At 37.4% G+C, this 21,059-nt stretch overlaps 2 protein-coding genes across 5 annotated transcripts; both read right to left on the minus strand.

Moving 5' to 3' along the window:
- Nucleotides 1-142: 142 nt before the first annotated feature.
- LOC116716660 (cortexin domain-containing 1) lies at nt 143-594 on the minus strand. The gene is made up of 2 exons (XM_032557470.1): nt 588-594; nt 143-324 (listed from the first exon to the last, which is right to left on the minus strand). Exons 1-2 carry the CDS (start codon nt 592-594, stop codon nt 143-145), a joined length of 189 nt encoding a protein of 62 aa, XP_032413361.1.
- A 1,187-nt stretch (nt 595-1,781) lies between these two features.
- On the minus strand, nt 1,782-19,203 carry arnt (aryl hydrocarbon receptor nuclear translocator). Of its 4 annotated transcripts, none has more exons than XM_032558257.1 (20): nt 18,913-19,203; nt 18,244-18,334; nt 18,114-18,152; nt 16,460-16,510; nt 15,370-15,583; nt 13,499-13,712; nt 13,319-13,421; nt 13,167-13,232; nt 12,971-13,056; nt 12,799-12,875; nt 11,647-11,781; nt 11,499-11,573; nt 9,924-10,075; nt 9,580-9,696; nt 8,495-8,588; nt 6,891-7,072; nt 5,323-5,509; nt 4,336-4,510; nt 3,563-3,702; nt 1,782-3,466 (listed from the first exon to the last, which is right to left on the minus strand). In XM_032558257.1, exons 1-20 carry the CDS (start codon nt 18,947-18,949, stop codon nt 3,383-3,385), a joined length of 2,319 nt encoding a protein of 772 aa, XP_032414148.1. In that variant the 5' UTR covers nt 18,950-19,203; the 3' UTR covers nt 1,782-3,382. The 4 variants fall into 4 exon arrangements, with proteins under 4 accessions (XP_032414148.1, XP_032414147.1, XP_032414149.1 ...); XM_032558256.1 differs by having other exon boundaries at nt 4,336-4,513; nt 18,913-19,202; XM_032558258.1 differs by having other exon boundaries at nt 4,336-4,513; nt 18,845-18,946.
- Nucleotides 19,204-21,059: the final 1,856 nt, after the last annotated feature.

Below are 21,059 nucleotides of genomic sequence, written 5' to 3' on the forward strand. Positions count from 1 at the left end.
AACCTTCTTCGTAGCACACTCACTTCATTGGAAGATTCAGAATAACCATTAGTTGCATCCAAAATAAAACCTCACAGGCACACAGAGTAAGTCACCAAAGCCTGATTCCACGTGAGAAGTCTCAACTGTTCTTTGGTCTCCATCATTCCTCTGGTTCGTCCTCTTGCTCCTCCATGTATGTAGACACAGAAACAGCGCTGTAAGGGTCCAGCACCAGGTGAGCACAGCGAACAATGGTCACGAGCAAAAAGAAGCAAAGAAGGAAGAAAAAGAAGAGGGCAAAACCAAGATCCACATCCACTTCAAATCCTCTCAGGGGACCGACTGAAGGGTCCATGTTCACAAATGCACAAAATCCAAAAATGTGTTTCTACATCTCATCTGAATCCAGAAAAAAAAGATCCTGAAAAGTTTACCATCATTCCACCTCTGCTTTGTTTATCACTATTATTAACCTAAGCTGATGTCTTTTTATTGCCCAGTTCTGTTCTGCTGTTTCACCTTTTTTCCTCCAATGAGCCAAACACAGGCGCCTGTTTGGCACTTGTGGCCTCCTTGAATAGTTAATAGGGAGTTTGGTAACAAACAGGTCATTCCGGTGACTAGAACTCTCATGTATCTGTGTAGAACAGAAAAATTCAGGAAATTCGTTACATCTGCCTTTGAATTGCCTGAAAATGTAAGCTTTTACTGCGGTGTGCACGCTCTGAAGTCATGCCAGTGTGCTTAAAATAAATATGAAACAGTTCACACACAGTTCTGCTCCAATGAACAACACTTATAATTATTCCATGACAAAAATGTTCTAAAAAAAGTAGGAAGTGAAATGACAAAGAAGGAAAAAAGGTTAGAGAAGAAAGAGGATATGATGCTTTTGCTGTAATCTAGTTAAGAGGGCTCAGAAACTGATCCTGAGTTTAAAAAAACAAACAAACGGTGCAGGTTACCTAATGAATGCACAGGCTAAAAGTGAGGTGAGTATAGTCAAATAAAACCAAATACAGTAAAATAGGACAAACGGATGGGAAGCATTTGAGTTAAACATGATTCAGGTATATATGCTGCATATTAAATGAGATTTAAGTGTTCATGAGTGTCTTAAAATATTACATTTGTCTGTTGTTAGCCCTAAGTGGTGAAAAATTAAAGATGGAAACTGACCCGTACTACTGTCGCATTGCTAACTGTTTTCTGCATGAATTTCTAATACTTTTTGTGTGGGATTTTTGCAATGACGGAAATATCTGAAATATTTCCAAACTGGTGGCATGGCCTTTCCTATTTTATCCAATTTTCATTTTGTGCCATTATTCTTTTTTATTTTTAAGTCATGAGGAGGCAGCAAGTGATTTAACAAGTTGTTGCTAGGCAACCAAAGACCAAGTTAGGTGATGCCATACACATTGCTTAAGTCGCTGTAAGAGTTAAGCCACTAAAGCCTTTCCTCTGCCTACATCTCCCAGAATGCTGTGCGGTTCTGCATCAGAGTTCAGTGAATATTCTATATATTGAATATTGGACCAGAACCATCACATCTATCACAATATAGATTACTGATTTATTGACCAACCCTATGTCGTAGCCATTTACTTGGTTTGAATTTGATTATGCAACAATTGCATATTCATATTATTTTTAATGAAGTTTTTAAGTGCAGTTTTCCTTTTTCCTTTTATTTTTATATGAATTGTGCTATATCTCCATCTCTCTAATACAAACTTGCCATTATAAAACATTTTGTGAAAATGTGGTGCTCAAAAAGAACAAAAACCACCAAGCCCTTCAGTCTTGACAATATAACAATTTAATACAAAAAAACAACAAATATTTCTCTTAAAATTTCATAAACATATACAGTATATTTATATATTTGTGTTTCTAAGAGTGAAAAATAAACCTGTATACAGAGTAATCGGTTGCTTTGAACACAAAAATCATCAAAGAACGAACACAAATCACCAACATGCCATCCTTTGGAAGCTCAGAAAACACTCAATTATCTACACTGCAATTACATAGTCTGCTTTTACAAGTGTGTGAATGTTACACACAGACAAGGAAAAATAAAACACTTAACCTCAAATTCAACATTTTAAAAGTGAAAGATGTTTATCTCGCGTTGCTCCACTGTGAAAGCTGTCCAAAACACATCCTGTTGGCAAAAGTTGAGTCCTCACCCAAACATCGTGAACAAAAACAGAAAAACACTGAGGCAGAAACAAAATAACCTGTTTGTACATTCTCACATGTAGGTCCACTTGCTTGAATACCCTGATCTAACCGTAAAACAGCAACGAGAGAAGCGACGAATAGCTCAATAAAATACTCAAGAAGCATAATTAAAATCCGAAGATTACAATCACATCTCTGCATTTTAAAACATTAAAAAGAAAGGTAAAAATGGCTTTAAAAATACATGAATCCTGTCTGTCAATTATTGCTGCTGATTATTTTTTTTATACATATACGTACATTTCTTTTACAAAAGGAGTACAAAAAGCCCACAAATGTAGGGTAAATGACACAAGGCAGATACCCAACAACCTTTTGTTGATTATGCATAAATCTTACAAAGTCGCACACATGGGGGCTGTAGTCGTGTATCAGCAATGAAAAAATGTAAAATTAAAAGCCAGCAGAGAGACTGAATAAAAGATATGGTGCCGTCCACATGTGTTGTCAAAGTAACTCGATGGGTAAAGAAACTTTTATAGGTGAAGTCAGCCATGTATACGTTAAATTACATATAGATCTGCAGAATATTTAACGCTGTAAATCATGCAAATACATGCTGTGGATTCATAATGAATAAAAAAAAAACTCTAATTAAATGAACATATATATTACTGCTATTTTCCAAGGTTTTAAATCATTCTCTGAAATACTTAGTATACCTGCTAAGGAGTAAAATAGGAAAATATTCTAGTAATCCTGAGAAAAATCACTGACATGTTGCAATAAAAGGCCATTTTATCTGTGTGTGTGTTTTCAAAGAGTGGCAGAGTGTGTTTTCTTTTTCTTTTTTTTGTGCAGTCCATCCACATGTGGTGGTGCGATTGTGCGTCTTATATCTTTCTATTCAAAAATACTAATATCACATATCTACAACACCGGTATGGAGCTTTGGGTAGTGCTAGCTGCAGCAATCTCTTACAATGATTGGAATATTGTGAAAATAATATCTCTGTTTTTTTTATAATGTTATTCTTTCACTTTCTACTTAATTTAGGTGCAGTAAAATATCCCTTCCTCTTTACCTGACTTACAGCGAGGCCACAGAAAGAAAGGGAAGACTGCCACTGTGAGGAGGAGGAAGAGTCCAGGAGCAGAAGATGTGAAGGAAAAATTCACCCGGGGAGGAAGAAGAGAGGCGTAGCGCTGGTCACTCGTTGTACGGCGGGTAGATGGCGATCTCAAAGTCGTCACTGTTAAAGGCGGCAGGCTGGTCTAGCATAGACAACACATCCTAAAACCAAACAAATAAAACAGAAGAACGACATTATTTTTAGAGACAGCAGAAAAGAGGGAGGTTTGTAATATAGAGTAAGTTCTCATTACTCACAGGAAATATGTCCTGCTGGTTTCCCTGAGCGTGAGGATGCTGCTCTCTGTTGTTCTGAGGATGCTGCTGCTGGCCCGGCCACTGAGGCCACACCCCCTCCGTCACTCGAGGTGGAAACTGGCCTCCAGACTGGGAAGTGTCTAAAAGCAGAGCACAGACTGGTGAGACTCGAGAGCATCACACACTTATGCACTAAACATGAAATATTACCAAAACCGGCTCCATTTATGCACCAGAATAACGTTAGTGGTAAAACTCTAATTGAGGAGGATGGAAGAGTAAAGAAATAAACCTGATGCAATTAGAAATAAATCAATCACATGACAAATTGAAATTAGCTCAATACTTCCTAAAGTCCTAATTGGTAGTTTGGAATGTTTTCTCTGTATGAGCCTAATGATTTATATTTTTTGAAGGGAAATTTTGTTTACTGATTTCATAATCCATTATATTATGGTAAAATTTCCATGTCATTTATGCTTTTTTTATTTTGGATATTTAAAACGGTAAAATTGAATGATTATGCCATTATGATATCACTTGAAAATGTTCATAAAATGACAATATTGTCATTAATAAAAGTAATTTTTAAGAATTTATCACCCCACAAAATTTGTAATTGTGACAGGCCTATGCAGAAAAGTCAGAAGCCATTAAATTTGGGGTGTTTTATAATCAGAATAGTCGAAAGTAGCAAAAGACCTTTTATTTGCAGGTATTGTGCAGTCTAATTTGGTTGCTCTCATAAGTTGCCACTAGTTTCTACGACCTACCGTAGCCGTTGGTGTTGAGGCTGGTGCGGGGATTCATCTGAGGGTAGTTTGTGCCGTTGGTGGGGGTGGGAGCGGCACCGGTGGGCATCTGGCCGAAGGTGTTAGAAGAGCCGCCTCCGAATCCTCCGATTGGAGGAAACTGCTGAGACATCGTCTTTGCTGCCTGCGGAGCAACCTGCTGGTTAGAGCAGAAACGGGCCGGCTTTGGTCAACGGGGTTCCCACAAACAAACATTTCAAACATTTAAGGTAAGATTTCAAACTTATCCAGAACCACACATTGGAGATAAAAACAACACAAATGACCTAAAGAAGACAGTTTCAATTCACTATAATGTGACTTATTACTGTTATTAATAATGTATTGTGATAATATCTTACATTCTGTATCAGGAACAAGAAAAACTAAAGCACAAAAAATTACATGTTTTGAAATGTCTCACACACTATACACCTGACTGATATGAAAACAAAAAAGTTCCCCCAATTCCAATAATGTTTAACATATAAAATATAAGCAAACTGTTATTTAAATTACACAAATCAATATTCTAAATAAAATACGTTATTGCTAAGTTTTCTGGCATTTATCGAATAGATTTAACCCGAAATAAGTAAAGTTTAGTCTGATTTAACTTCACACAGTGAGAAAGAAAAAAAATGTCTGTCTTTTTATTAGGTGTATGAAAATATCTGGTTTACTTTGGTAAAAAACGCTTTTCAATTTTAGGGTGTTAATCAAACGTTAGATTGGACTTCATTGCTAAACTGTGTAATTTGAATATGAAGCACTTTAAGGACTTAAATACAGAAATCAAGCACTTTCCAAGCCTTGAAAACAACCAACTGAAATTCAAGAATTTTCAGGAATTTCAAGCCCTTGTATGAATCCTGGTTCAAGGACCAACAAGAAAAATAAATACAAGAAACCAATTAAAGACTAAAGTTATGGAACAAAACAAGGAGGAACAGAAAGCTGGTGGGTTACCTGGTTACTGAACTGCGGCCTGGCTGCAGGTCCGGGTGCAGGCCATCCTCCTGACGGTCCATGGAGGGGGCTGTTAGTGCTTGATGGGGTAACAGACTGCGGGGCACCATTTTGGCGAGACATGTGAGGCAGCATCTGCGGTGCCGAGTGCGCCGGCTGTGTCATCTGTGGCGGCATAGCGACTGGTCTGCAAAGACAATAAGCAGGATTGAGAACCCTAGCTGGCTTCCCTGAAACATAAAAATAATCATCATCTAAAATAATGTGCTTACTTATGTTTTATGAGGTATATTGACAGTGGAAGTTCTTACAATATCGGTACAGCTATCATTGGGGAGGATAGAAAATGATAGCTGTTTAGAAGCTGCCAACTCTCCACTGACTTCACGTGCATGAAGCCAACAGACCCAAAGATGTTCATCGTTACTTATGCTAAGAGATAAAAAAGATGGAGCGTCCTCTCTACAGAGTTGCATCGCAGAAACACCTCTCTCACACAGTGTGAAGTTGCCTCTGCTTCCCATATAAATAACTAATTACCACAGAAAGGTTCAGCTAAAATCAGAGTTAGCTTAACCTGATTTCTTATTTCTGATTAGATAGGAAATCTGAATTTTTCTTGCTGAATTACAAAGTTAGACAGAGCTGGGACATTTGTTAGCTTGAAAGAATCTTATGAAAAACATTCTGGGAAATAGTGTTTGCATTTTTAGGGGTGCAAAAAGAAATAATGGACCAAACTTCATAAGAAATTCATGTTTGGAAATCAGCCTCATAAACTAGTTGGTGAAGCTGTAACATTTATCATCCGTCTTAGTTTTTAACCTGTTGTTAAAAACAAACTGTTTTTAACAACAGTTGTGACTGTTGACTGTTGTTTTTCCGTCTTATTTCATCCTTAAAACCAACACTTCCAACACAATAGCTACCTCGCATTTGTAAATGAATTGTCTTAATACTCAAATAGATATGAACCTTATGTACATTTTTAAATTAAGCTCACATTCCTCTGGACTGAAGTACACCATTTTTTTATTACCATACAGTTTTAATGTTGAAATTTGGCCCTTAATGTACAGTATTTTTATTCCGTTTCTTTGTGTCGCTATATTTGCTCTGTTTGTCACTGTGCTGCTGTTGTACAGAAATATTTCTATTCTTCTTAACCCGTTCTGCTGTCTTCTGATAGAAGGTGTCTGCTACATATTATTTCTCATTTTTAAGCTGCTTTGGATAAAAACCTCCACTAAATCAATAACTATAAGCAAAGGCACACTGGCAGAACTGACGGTTTTCCTTACAAATGAACCAATTTCAAACAAAGAGCCAAACCTAGTTCACTCTTATGTGTGCAAAGGTCCAGACATGAAAACTCTCTGGCAGGTTAAAAACATATCAGTCTAATAAATCTTTCCACAGCACATTCACAGGAAATAATGCGTTTTCAGACACCAGGTCATTTGCAAAGCTCCCATTGGGCAAAAAGCAAGCAGTTAATTTTCTGGAGGTTGAGAACAAAATGTGCACGTAAACACGCAGACACGCTTGTTTATACAAAAGACACCCACCTGTATGAGTCATTGGAGCGACCAGCAGAAAAGTTGTTGGTGTAAATCTGAGTGGAAGGCGTCGAGTTAGTCGGCATGCCCTTGGTCTGATCTGACCCTGGGAAGATGGGCGGATAGATCTCCTGCTTCTCTATGGTTTTGCCGTGGTCCGGCCCCACCGCTACCACTGGCTGCACTGGCATCTGAAACAACAAAACAACAAAAAGTTCCAATATGGGCTTAAAACGGCGGATAAAAATTGTGATCTGTTAGATTGAATCAAAATGTGACTATTTATGGGGACAAATATTTAAATGACACATTAAATTGCAATTTTTTTATTAAGGTTATTAATTTATTTTGAATAAACAATCTAAATTTATTTGGTAATAAATCTTAAATCTCTGGTCTAAATCTAGCAAACTACGAAATATTGAACCAATCATCCCGCTGCATCGACCAAAGCAAATTTTAGACTTGTTAAATGATAACAGGAATTCAGACTGTGACAAATATAGTTAGTTCTGGATTCTTGTCTAAAATTTGCATGCAATGTTCATAGTTTTGAAAGGTGACAAAATTTCACCGTTAATATTGCTGTAACACTCCACAAGAACAACACTGCACATGTCAATTTGTAGTTAGAAAAATACAAAAATAAAAGTTGCACTCTTCAAGGTAAATGTGTTTGTTTTAAATATCCTAGGATTTTTTTGTAAAATGAGTGTTATATTTTCGTTTAATAGTCTGTGGCTGCGCAAATCTGCTTGCTCAGAGTGACTACAAGAGGCGGCCGTATCAGAGTCCAGAACCAGTTATCAGTTTGCCGAATCATCAGAGTTGTGACAGGGTTACTTTATAGAGCACAGTGTTTTTCCATGACTCTTACTCAAACACGGTGACAACCCTCACTACATGTTCAGGTCTAAACAGCCTTTGCAAACATTGTTTATTATAAACAGACTGATCAGTTCTGTTTTGAGCTCCTTTCCGTTGTTTTAGGGCATCTTATCACTTTAAATCCAAATAAGCTGTTGATGGTCCCAACTCAACGTTTACACTCTCACAGTGAAAATGGCTGCAAACAGATGCGCAGTTATACATCTGTACATCTTTGAAAAGCAGAAGCGGAGCCTCCTGCCCAACCAACAAGTTTGAAGCAAGTGGTTTTTGGATGGTAAGTCAACAGCAAAACATTTGTCTTTTCCAGCAGCTATCGAACGTCGCAAAAAGCAGAAAATCAAGCTGACCATTACATGCTGCTCTGGTTGCTAAGTAACGGCGCAGTGATCCGGTTGTGACTCTACATACAGGAGGTTTTTGAAACGGCTCACTTTCCAGACTCCAAAAAACATCAACTTATTACAAAAAAAAAAAACACTGCTTTTTTTTTTTTCTTTTTAAGCGCTTTGGCCGTTTTTGGAAAGACCCAAAAGAACGTAAAAAAAACACAAGCGAAATGTGAATTTTGTTTAATAGGTCTCCTTTCAGAAACAGCACATTTAAGGTGAAGTTTCATCAGGCAATTTGAGACGTTATTAATTAAACCAACCCTGTGTTGAAAGGGGATATTGGTGATATCTTGCGGAAACTGATTGAAAATTGTAGCCATCAGTGCTCCGTACCTGTTGCTGGATATTGATTGGTCCCGCCTCATACATCCCATCTCTTGTTGCCCCTCCCTCCAGATCGGCCTGCTGCTGCTGCTGTTGTAGCTGTCTGAAAAAACAAACACAAAAAAAGGACTTCTGATTGCTGTCCACTGGGAATTAACTCATTTGTTTTTTTTTTCCTTCCCTTCACTGATGAGCGAGAAATCCCCAAACACCGCAACCCGCCACCGGTAATCATAAACAATCACAGGAGAGGTGAAGAGAAAGTCTGTTAAACACATTTATAACTGAGGTTAGGGCTGGGTGATACGGCTTAAAAATAAAATCTTGTTTCAATCATCCCTTCTGTGAGTTACGCAAAGGAATATAGTCATAATATTAGCAGAATAAAGATGCTATTTTATCAGAAGAATGCCCTAAAATTACAAGAAAATAGTTGTTTTAAGAAAAAAAGCTTGGATAATTAATTTTAAGTTACTTTTTGTGTTGGGATTCTCAAAATTACAACTTTATTCTCGTAATATTTCAACTTTCTTGTCATATGACTGTTCTTGAAACAGTATGACTTTATTCTCATTTTAAAAAAAAATTTCCTGAGCCTTATATTTTGTCAAAGAGTTGACTTGAACTTAAACTTAGCTATAAAAAAAAGACGCTTGTCAAACAAGATGGCCAACCTTGGGTGTGCTGACATCACTCTGAATTATGGATACCCAATAAGTGGATTGGTGAAATAAAAAAAATCCAGATTTTCCAAAAATTAAATCTTCAAAAAAGCAAAAAATTTGATTAATCAATTAAATCAATTTATTGCCCAGCCCTAACTGAGACGCTACACCACTTCTATAAAAGGTTTGTCTGAGAACTACATGTAAAGCTTGATAAGACATGCTTCTTCTTTTTTTTTTTTTTTTTAAATACAGTTATTAAAGCTCAATACAAATGAAGGAAGGGAGGAAGAGTCACCAGAACGGAAAATGAGAAACCAAAAATTAGAAGAACTTTAGCCTGCTACAGACAGCTACAGACTCCCAGAAAGCAGCCGCCCCTCGCGCTCCCTTAAGGTGGGAGGAAAGGCTCTTCAGGCCCGATCTCACCTGGTGGCCATCGGGCCTGGGCTGAGCACAACAGGATGGCCGTTTGGGCTGCTCTGAGCCAGGGGCATTGGAGCCCCGGGGGAGGAGATGAGAGTGAGAGGGTCCTGGGTTGAGTTTCTGATGCCCAACAATCATTGTTGGATGAAGAGCAGAAGTGTTGGGAGAGAATGATCAGAGTTTGGTTTTTATCAAGACGTTGACTTTGAAGCTTAGGAGGAACTGGGGACTGAGGGAAATCGATACGCATCCAAACAAAGCCAACATTTCACAACAGCCAACATTTCATAACTTCCACTTTTTCACTATCTATTCAGTTGAGTAATCTGGCAGCGCGCGTTACTCACTTGACATTGACATTGGTACAGATGATGTACTCGATCTCCTCTGAAAAGGGGTTCTGGAAGGTGAAGGAGCTCGTTCTCATCAGCATCCAGTCTCTCGTTTTGGCCCGGAACCGAAACATGACCGACAGAACCTGGCCTTTCAGCTTAACCACCTGAGGACGCAAACCCACAGTACCGAACCGTCAACCCATCCAACAGCAGAATCATTAAAAAACGCTCATTTGTAAGAAATAATTTTTATGTTTTAGTTTTATTTCAAGAATTTTCATTTTTAAATGCAAATTAGAAATCTGCTGAAAAGTAAATGTCATTAACTCAATCCAAAAAAATAACTTCCTGAAGATGCAATACTTACACAGTGACATATGTAAAGCATTCATTTCAGTTTCATGAGTACAGCCAATTAAAAGTCAACATTTTGTTTCTTGAAATAAATAAATAAATAAAAAACCGAAAACGATGTTTAAGAAAGAAATGTGAATCATTTATATTTTAGTCCACATCATGATCATGGACACCCTCAAAGGTCCGGTTTTGGCAGAATATATTGATAAAACTCATTAACCAGCAATTCAAATATTAATAAATAACTGTTCCTGTAGAAACTACATAAGACTGAAAATCTTTTCAAATTGATGTAATTTGACTGTAAACAGATAAACAGATTTGATTTGCTTGATAAAGTAATATTTAAGCACACATCTTATCATGAAGGTTCTGTTTATGTGGCTCCTTTAGAGTCTAGAGGACCACATCAAAACTTATGGTGGGCTGGATTTGGCCCCTGGCACTCGAGTTTGACTCGTGTTTTAGACGAGTTATCCAAGATTCAAAGTTCCTACAACTGTAGTCCTTATTAAAGAAAAACACTTTTTTTCTTCCATGCAACTTTCCATTTGCATGTACTTAAAGACTCTTCTCCAACAGTCTCTGTGGCTTTTCCTCCTTTTGGGAGGGCTTAGTGACACAGTAGCCGAATCAGCATTCTTCCCCATGACTTCATCATGTCTGTATTAAAGAAAATCCCCTTTTCTATTTTTTTTTTATTGGTCTTATGGATTATTCAAATGTTCTGGGAAGCTGGAGACTTGTAATGAATGCAATCCATATTTAAAAACTAACTGAAAAATGCTTGAAATATATCACTGTGTGTACGAGAGTCACTTCTTGGGCTGAATTACTTAAACTTTTCAAAGGTATTCTAATTAATTGAATTGCACCAGTATATTTACGCAATCTGTAATTTTTCCAGCTTCCTCGATGAACACAGAGACATGCTGACCACGATTAAAGGGAAACGTCTCATAAGACGAGCATCTGATATGCTCGTCAGTAAGAAAAACCAAAATGGGAAGTTCAAGTTTATATGAAAGGAGAAAAATTTGTTTTCCAATTTGCACAAGTTTACCAAATTGCAACAGTATATATTTAAAATGTATTACAATAGGTATTATTACAATACTCTTAAAGTATATACTCTTAAAGTATATTACTCTTAAAAGGAACAAATGTAGTAACAGGAACAAGAATTTTTAAAAAATGAAGTGAGATCAAAATGCAAGATATTTTTAGTACCTGGTCAAAACTGTCTCTCAGCAAACCCTGGTCTTCAGGGTGTGAAAAATCTAGAATATTCTTCCCCAGTAATTCCTGTGATACAGAAACAAAACTTTAATTGGTTTAAAATAAAGTTGAAGATATTTTAATGGAGGTGATGGTTTACCTGGGGCTGGTAGCCGATCGAGGTCAAGCAGCGATGATCTACGAAGGTGAACATGCCCTGGCAGTTGTGGCGGGAGATGAACTCTACAGGAACGCTGATGCTGTTTAGGTCTGTGTCACCAGGGCAACAGGTGACCTGCAGAAAACGGGGAGAGGCAATGAAAAGCAGAACACAGCAACCCAGGACAACAAAGCAGGGATTTCCTGATCCATATCAGAGTCTCTCAGCCCAACTTTCTCTACCTGCCGTAATAACTTTGCTAATTTTCTTGGAAAAATTGCTTTGTTGATCTAGCAAATTAGGATTTTCCCCCCAATGTCTAAATACCAGCGTAGGAGTTTCTAAAGAACCAGCTATATAGTTATAAATAAAATGCCCAAACCATGTTCTTCATGGCATTATAATTATTTACTGTTTCTACTGTTTTATGCAACCGAAAGCTCATCCAGCAACAGAAATCACAGATTAGCTTATCCTGTAAATGTTAGTGTATGCCATTTGTTATCCCGACTAATAAAAGAAACAATTGTGTGATTTCAAAAGCTTGTAAAGGTCTTAAACATAGACATAAACATGCCTCTCTTTGCAAGCCAAACAAAAAATGGCTTGCAAAGAGTGACTGCATCAAACGGCCAAGTTTACGACTTGTTGCTGCAGAAAATCGTCTCAGATCTTTCTGATCTGCAGCGTATCTGCTGCTGAGAAGCACAAGAAATAATGATCCAGAAGGAGACTTGTTTATTATTTTATAGCATTTTAAAGCTGTTTAGAACAAATTTCTGCTTGGGACATCTCTATGACAAAGTTTCATACTATATTATTGCTTCAAGAAAAAAACCAAAAAAACAATGTCTATAAGCAAGATACATTTTCAGTTCTGCTTGTTTAGTTTCATGAGGTTATTTCATTACAAATCTTTGTTCAAAAAAACTAAATGTTCTCAGACTTTAGGAACTTTTAGGAACATTAATAATTGTTCATGATTTATTTTATGAAAGCTTCAATAACGTAAAATTAATATATTTCAAAACAATTACATTAACTTTATTCTTAATCCATCTGAAATATTTTTAATTTAATCTGTCATGTAACATATTGCCTTTAAAATTACCTTTGAGAGAAAAGTTTATAGCCATCTATGTTGTTTCATACCTGTAATCTCCCAATGGCAACTAGACAGTAGCGACTCCCCTGATTGTTGTCTGCTTCATCATCTGTTAATGATACACCTGAAATACAAATAATAACCAAAACAGAACAAATTAAATCCACTATTAAATATTGTGACATTTATCACAAGCAAATCAATATTTGCTTGATTTACCCGCGGGGGGCCAGGATTTAACGTATCCTGTACAGTGGACCACAACGTACTGGGGTTCCCCTTCCTTGGGTGTTCCTAAACCATTCCTGGTGTGAAGCAAGAAACACAAAAAGCCTATTTACAACTGAAGTTCAGTTTTCTGTTAACATGGATCCAATCTGCACTAATTCGAACAGAAATGTGAGTGTCTGCTCACCTGTTCCTACTCCTGAGAAAGCTGAGCCTGTTCATAGACATTGGTTCCACTGGGCATGTTCCACACCTGCACAAAGACCATTGTAGAACATATCCAAGCATCAAGCTTTGCACAAAAAGTCATTTGATTTATTTATAATGTGCAAGTCTAACCTCATTCTGCAGATGAATGATCGGCGCGCCCCCATTGTCATTCTAGCTGATGACTGCTGACTCTCCTTTTTCACAGTTCCTGTCTTCAGGTCCAACATCCTCCCTTTAAAAGCACAGGAAGCTGAGAAGTTAACATTTTTATTTTTTCACCTTGAAAAGGCTTTTTACGTCTTACAATACCCGTGTTGTTGTTCTCCGAAGTGGAGAGCTGCTCCCTGAGCTTTTCTGTGTCGTCTGGGTGGAGCTGATCATAAAGAGAAGATCCCAGCCATTCAGACTGCGACTGGTTAAGTACAGGTGTGACCGAGTCCGAGACGTAAACAACACGGCCCGTCTCGCATGATACCACGAACAGGAAGCCGTCCGCTGCTTCCAAAATGAGGTGCTTAAGTTCCTGTGGAAAACAAAAAAAATAATAAATTAATAGCACGTAGAAGTCGAGGAAGTTGAAAATATTACAAAAGCAAACAAAGTTTGCCTATAATTTACATCAATCTAGGTTATTTATGATCGTGTGCTGCTTCCACAGGATCAACATGTGCTTGTTTTCACCTGAGCATGGGTCAGTTCTAAGTTGAAGAAAACTGTAAACCATTCCATTCCTATGATTTAACTCTTTTCAGTGTGATATCAGAAAAATAACAGGAGTAACCAGAGTTTTCTGGAGCATAAAGCAGCACAGTTAGCGCCCCACCCACACCTGCTGCTGCACACCATCAGTCAACTACTTAAGCCGAGGCTGTCATATTGCTCACACGAAAATACGTTTGGATGTTTGGGAATATTTTGAGTTGTGAAAAACAGTGTTATTCTTATTAAGGTGACATACAGCTGGGAAACTATGAAGAGAATACTCTGCACTATAAACATGTTTAAATACAGCTAACATTAACATAACATTATTAGAACTTTAATGACAGATAAGTTGTTTTTGCAGCAGTATTAATACTTGTGTTTCTTTTATAAATAGAAATTGCAGTTAAATCATGTTAAATAACTACTAACATCATGATACTGTAAAACGGTACAACTATTATTTAAGATTATGTCTTGATAATCTCATACTAGCTTATGCTGAGAGCTATAATGTTAAAAAAAAGTCTTGCAAAATGTCACAAGGCAGCAAAAACCTTTTCTTTGTTTACCTTAAATATTTTCTGGACGCCCAACACAATTTTAAAAAATAAATTCTGTTTTGTTTAGTCAACAGGGAAAAGGGGAAAAAAACTGGAGTTCAAACCTCTATGGAATATATAACAACTGACCACGATGTGAAAACATTAACAAGTAGCTTTTTCAGTATTACTTTCAGTCTTCCTTTATTCTGTATCGACTGATCTCAGCGAGTGAACTGCAGCCAACCTGTGATATCTGCGTCTTGAATGGCTCAGGTTGTAAGTAGAGTGTAATCAAGAATATAACTAAAATGTTTTTAAAAAGTCCACAGAAAAACTGAGTGGAGATAAAATTACAAGAGCCACAGATATCAAGTTGAGCAGCTGGCGTTGAAAACATAATGAAAGATGAGCAACTTGGGAGATTTCTACTGCAACCTAAGCTTACTTAGACACTTCTCTGTGTCTGGCTGGCCTTTCCTCTGACTGGAATGATAGAGGTGGGATAGGCTGCTCTGCAGGTGCATGCATCAGTGAATGAAGCTGTTCTGCAGGAAACCTCACTGAATTAAAAGTGACCCTGTTTAAACTCTAAATGAACAGTTTGCATGCTATTTATACAGCTTCAATGGATGGCTAAAGATCTGATTATAAAATCTGCAATAAAAGAGGAAATTTGAGGAAATCATGCACATTAGAAAAACAACCTTTAATAATAAACAAGTAGCAATAGTGAAAATATTTTGTGATGTGACTAGAAAAGAAATTGTGTTCTTCGTAGGGTTGATTTTGTCTTAATTAAATGATGCTTTACAACTAAACAGTAAAAAAACATTTGCATGTGACAACCGATGTATATATACACCGTGTGGTTGGTTAGTGGCTTGAACACAAGTCGACCAAGCATGCAGTGTTTCATAGCTTCCATTTTCATACCTGATCGCTGAGAAAAGAAGGTTTGTATGACCCGTCGGCATTAGTATTGGCGTTTCCTCTGAGAGACTTCATGTGAGAGACTGCCATTCGCAGGATGGTCAGCTTGTCTGGTTTCCGTGCCAACGCGCTGCACGAGGGAACCATGTCCGACAGTTCTCCGATGTAGGCAGACATCTTGTTCCGCCTCCGCCTCTCAATCTCACTGTGATTCTCCCTGGAGCAAGGAAATGGGTTGGTAGGAATGGAGAGAAAAGCAGTGATTGAAATGGGGAAAACAGACGAGGAAATGGGCAACGTGGAGCAGTTTGGAGTTGCAACATAACCGTGGAAACTAAGAAGAGGAGCTGGGAATGAAAGAATGTAAGAGAAGTCATGGACGAGTAAAAATATAATAAAATAAATGAGTGCGGTGGAAGATTTGTAAGTGAGAGAGAGAGAATGTCTGGCCTTTGGAAGCCAGATTGTGTGACAAAAGAGAGCAAGTGCAGAAAGAGAAAGACCCTTCAGTCGTCCTGAGAGGGAGGGAGACAAAAGGGACAAAGAACAGTTGCTCAAGCCAAAGGGATTACCAGAGTGAAAGACGACCCAGACTGAGCAGTGTGGTTAGTGACACATAACACAAGGACAGGCTGCGAGAGACGATCGGCTGCCTTTCTGACAAGCACCAAAACAGATGCAGAGAGACAAAAAAAAAAAAGTACTGTTAATTTTGTCAAATTTGCTGTCAAAATGACAATGTGCTGGGATCCCTGCAGGACAGGATAGTATCTGATCATTGCATTCCATATAAATATGGATACAAGCGGGAGAGGGAATCTTCCTTGGTGCTACATGCCATACCTGGCTAGTTTTTCCTTATCTGCAAAACTCTGATCTTCTTCCAGAAACCTGGAAATAAAACCAGCCTACTAAAGCACCGGCCCAGAAGTTACTACCGAAATAAAAAAAAGAGAGGTGCAACACACATAACAAAATGAGAAAAAAACCCCAAAAACTTAAAGTAGGAAAGAGAGTGGGGGTAATGGCTGTTTTTATTGAATCCCATAAACAGCCTCCAATCACATCCTGCTCTCCCGATTTAGCACCGTACCTGGCAAAGCGCTCTTTTTCATTGTTGGAGCCTCCTGTTTCATCATCAAATCTGACAAAGCAGAAAGAAAACACTGTTAACACAGCAGCTCAGGATATTCAAACATGAACATTTTCATTTCACCAAGCCAAATCTGACTGGCACATGTTCTGTGTCCTTGACATTTTCTAGGCTAGATGGAAAAAAACCATCTGCATAAATGTCAACAGTGGACAAACAACCACTTTAAGAGGTGCAACCAAGGTCATGAACTAATTCTCATCAGTCTGTGTAGCAGCCATGTTTATATTAAAATTGCAAAGCTCTTACTTTTGTGCCACAGAAACTTGTAAAGCAACAGAAATATACAGCACCTAAATATGTGAACAGTTAGTTGCTCATATTGTCAAAATCATCTATTTAATTCATGCCTATTAAAGGAGGCATTCATGCAGCATTGGAGGTTAGATCATTTACATTTGCTGCCTGGGAGGGAACACTTCCTGATAAATTTGTTCTTTCAAAGCTCAATTTCATCCCAACTCAACTTCCAATCAGTTCAAAAATGTTTTGCACATAGATACTTAACTATTGTGCTCCAATGTATTCATATAGAATATAAAAATCAGCAAATCATATTAAGAGGGTAGAGAGAGTCAATAGACATAGATTCATAATCTATCATATTTTCACAAAGAAGAAATTAAAGAGTGTTTTCAGACTATATTAAATTAGATGTGAAGCATTTTTTAATCTCTTTGATCAATAAAGTTATTTAACCACAACCAAAAACAAATGGATTTGCCATAGTTTAACTACATCAGGACAAATTATTTATTTACAGGTATAAAACTGGAGTAGGAATGGATGAAATTGTAATTCATAGATATACAATAGAGAGGCAAACTGTCCAGAAACCAATGGGTTAACTTTCTCACCAAAACTGCTATTTATGCTTAATAATGTTAAGCATGCTAATCACTAAATTAAGATACTACCTACATTTTACAATGCCAATTTGATCATTTTCTCTTTGTTATACATTTTAGTAAAACTTTCACTTAATTATCCTACTCAGCTGCACATTTTTTGCATTAAAATATGCTATTTCTAATAACTGCACTGTATTTTTAAAAGGTGTAAATGTGTCCCTTACTGCAACTGCATGTTAGTCCCAGTGTATGTTTTTTTTTATTTTTTATTTTCTGTGAATCTACACGTCTCATCTTGCTTGACACTTTGCTGCTGGTACATGTGAATTTCTCCACTACAGAACAATACAGCTAGTTCTTTTCTTTTATCTGATCTAAAAAACTAATTAACGACTACTCATTAAGCCAGAAAAAAACACTATTTGAAGGTCTTACAACCGCTAGAGTCACAAGAGTCATACTGGCACGTCAAAGCTTTACAAAACCAGCAACAAGAAATCTGGCACAAAACTCTAATTAGATAATTAAGGAAGCCGTATATATTTGGTGTTTTACTGCACAGTTTCGAAATCTCTTCACTAGTAATATGAAATCAATCACAATCTCATCTGTCTTCCTGGAATGCATCTGATAGTCTCCAGTTATCTAGATTGTGATCAAGTGGAGCTGAACCGGCTCAGGCCTGATTCTGGTCCACAGTTAATGACTGAAAACGACTTGACAAAAAACTGACAGATAAATACCTTATCATCTTGCTTCCGTCATCGTCATCAAAGTCCTGCCTGTAATGTGAAGTATAAGATGGGATATTTATGGTTGGTCCTCAGAAGAATGAGGAGAGCAGCTACAGGACATTTCTAGTGAAGGACTTACGCTGCCCGTCTTTTGTTGGTCCCCTTCGGTCCACCAGCACCGCCGTTCTGGGTCCCACTTGCTCCCATACCCAGACTATGGTCTGCTAGGTCTATTAATAACACAGAGACGGACAGACTCAATGTAGCGGAGATGACAGGTGATTTCCTTTTATGCTTACACCGCTGAAAATGAAACTGAACCTCCAGTAGGACCACACGCTTAAAAGACTCTGAAATGAACCCCCAAATCAACGAGAATTTACTCTCGATTAAGACCGTTTGATAGCAGAGATATCACGACACATGGCTAGCTCGACAGCTACAAATAACATTAGAAATACACAACATCTGGAGCGAGTTAACTGAGAGCAGCTAAGTCAAAATAGATTTATTTTATTATCTCCAATATGCTAGCCGTGCAAATATATTCAATTTAAATCTATTTAAACTACGCGACAGGCATTTTAATTAAAGGCACTAGAAGCCAGTAAGCTGCCAACTTCTTGTGCAACGATCAGCTAGGCTTACCTTAGCATTAGCCTCTATGCTAAGCTAACTTAGCATTTGCTGTCACGCTATCTTTAGATAAGTGTTTACATAAGAAGTACTGATAGAAATACCTCAAAATGGATTAACAACCGCAGAGTCCTGTAGCTTAGCTGTCAACTTGACTTTGACTTCTCCTTACCTGGATTTGAAGAGGACATATCCGCGTTGAACAACATAAACAAATAACTTCTTTTACAGCGGAAAAAAAAATCATCTAACTCTCCGCCCTCTCTCCCCCACTGACTAAGCTGACTTCGGGCCGACCAGTGCGGATTTCTCTCACTTTTCCTTAAAAAGACCCAGAGCCATGACTGATGGTACTTCAAAGCTACGGGAAATTTTCACACACGATTCCAAAGTGATAATTAATCCCTGTCACTACCCCCGTTTTCCTGTTTTCAACCCGTTTAAACCCCCCTTTCTATGTAAGATGGCGTCTCAAACTGCATTTCTTTCTCCGATTCCTATTGGACGCTAGTCAGATGGATACTAATAACGTATTTGTTTTTCATGCTTCTCATTGGACACCACTTAGAAAGCCACTAGTGACGTAAATATTGGGAAGCCCAAATTTTCTTCTCCAGTCCCTCTGTACAAGCCAAGTACACCTAGCCAAATACACTTCGCTGCAGCCTGCGGAAAGGGGCGGTGACGGACCACTGTCAGTCTCATACCTTATATGGAAATTGGACTATTACATTCCGGAAATGAAGGGGGCGCCAGTGACACCATTTCCTGTACCAGCCGTGTTTTAATAATTATAATAATAATAACGCATTTTATTTCACAACGCCTTTCAAAACACCCAAAAACACTTTTAACATTTAAAATTAATTACTAATTAGGAAATGACATACCACGTGTTACGTTATGTTAGTGACGTGGTATGTCAGTCACGTGGTATGTCAGTCACGTGGTATGTCCGCTTTTTTATCTTTATTAAATCTTTTTTTCGGATGTTAAAATTACATTAGTAACAAACAATCTACAATAAACAATAATAAGGAAATGAAGGGTGCGCCGTGTTTTCATAATTATAATAATAACGCATTTTATTTGACTACCCCTTTCAAAACTTACACTTTCAAAACTTTTCAAAACACCCAATAACACTTTTAACATTTAAAATTAATTACAAATTAAACGTTAAGGAAATGAGATACGTTATATATTACGTTTATTAAATCTTTCTTTTCGGATGTTAAAATTATATTAACAAACAATCTAAAAGAAGGAATCATGGAGATGTATTTATCTATCTTTACACCCTAACTATCCCAAACAAAAGTCATAAAACAAATTAAATTAATATTTTAGAGACAAATGTACATTACATTAAGAACACATCTATCCATTCCATTAATTATTATACACATATAGCGGGGTGGTGAGAGCTGCTGATGGACCCTGGACACATCGCCAGTCCATCCATAAACAAATACTTGCTGGTGTTGAAATTCAAATAATAGTTTTAGATGTTGTGAATGGTATTCTTAAAATAAATAAGTTAAAATCTAATATACAATGTCCTTTTCATTATTTCATAAGGACTAGATGGAAAAGAGGTTTGGTCAACAATTTTGGCCAACCTGGTCCGTTCATTCACAATTCTGTTTATTTGCCAAATATTTTTCTTATTATTCATATCTTGAATATAATTCACTAACAAATTAAATGACTTTTGAACTTCTAACAAGCTCAACTGTTATTGTTTACCATAATGTCTTAACCAGTAAACTGGTTGGTGTCCCACTATTCCATTTAGAAATTACAAATCTATTCTAATTGCAATCAATTTATAAACTGCGCTCCAAAGACCTTAAATATGCAATTGTTGCAGAACCCAGTGATTCATTTAAAACTTTAAATTCAGCTTCAACCTGGAAAGACTCACACAGAAAGTAGGTTTTAGAAATTTTATTTGATAAGAAATAATCTTCGGACCCGGCCGTAGACGCTGCGCTGGTCACCGCCAGAGAGAATGATCTGCTGTTCAGGAGTTATTTTTTTCTATATGAAAACCTTTTTTTAATAAATTCACTGGATACATAAATTAAACCTGTGTAAATTGTAACTATAACTGTCTTCATCTCACCTGATCACGGCGCCGGTCTTATCTCCTCCACCCTTCAGAAACTCCGGCTTGATGTGCAACTGCTCCTCACCTGAGCTTCCATCACTTCCACCTGATCTCTACTTTTGCTCAGCTTACCTTTAATCTTATGTTTGGATTATAACTTTGTAACTAAACAATGTTTCTGTATGTGCTTGCTTTATTATAAAACA

Source organism: Xiphophorus hellerii, chromosome 3 (genome assembly GCF_003331165.1).
Source record: "Xiphophorus hellerii strain 12219 chromosome 3, Xiphophorus_hellerii-4.1, whole genome shotgun sequence".
NCBI classification, from domain to species: domain Eukaryota; kingdom Metazoa; phylum Chordata; class Actinopteri; order Cyprinodontiformes; family Poeciliidae; genus Xiphophorus; species Xiphophorus hellerii.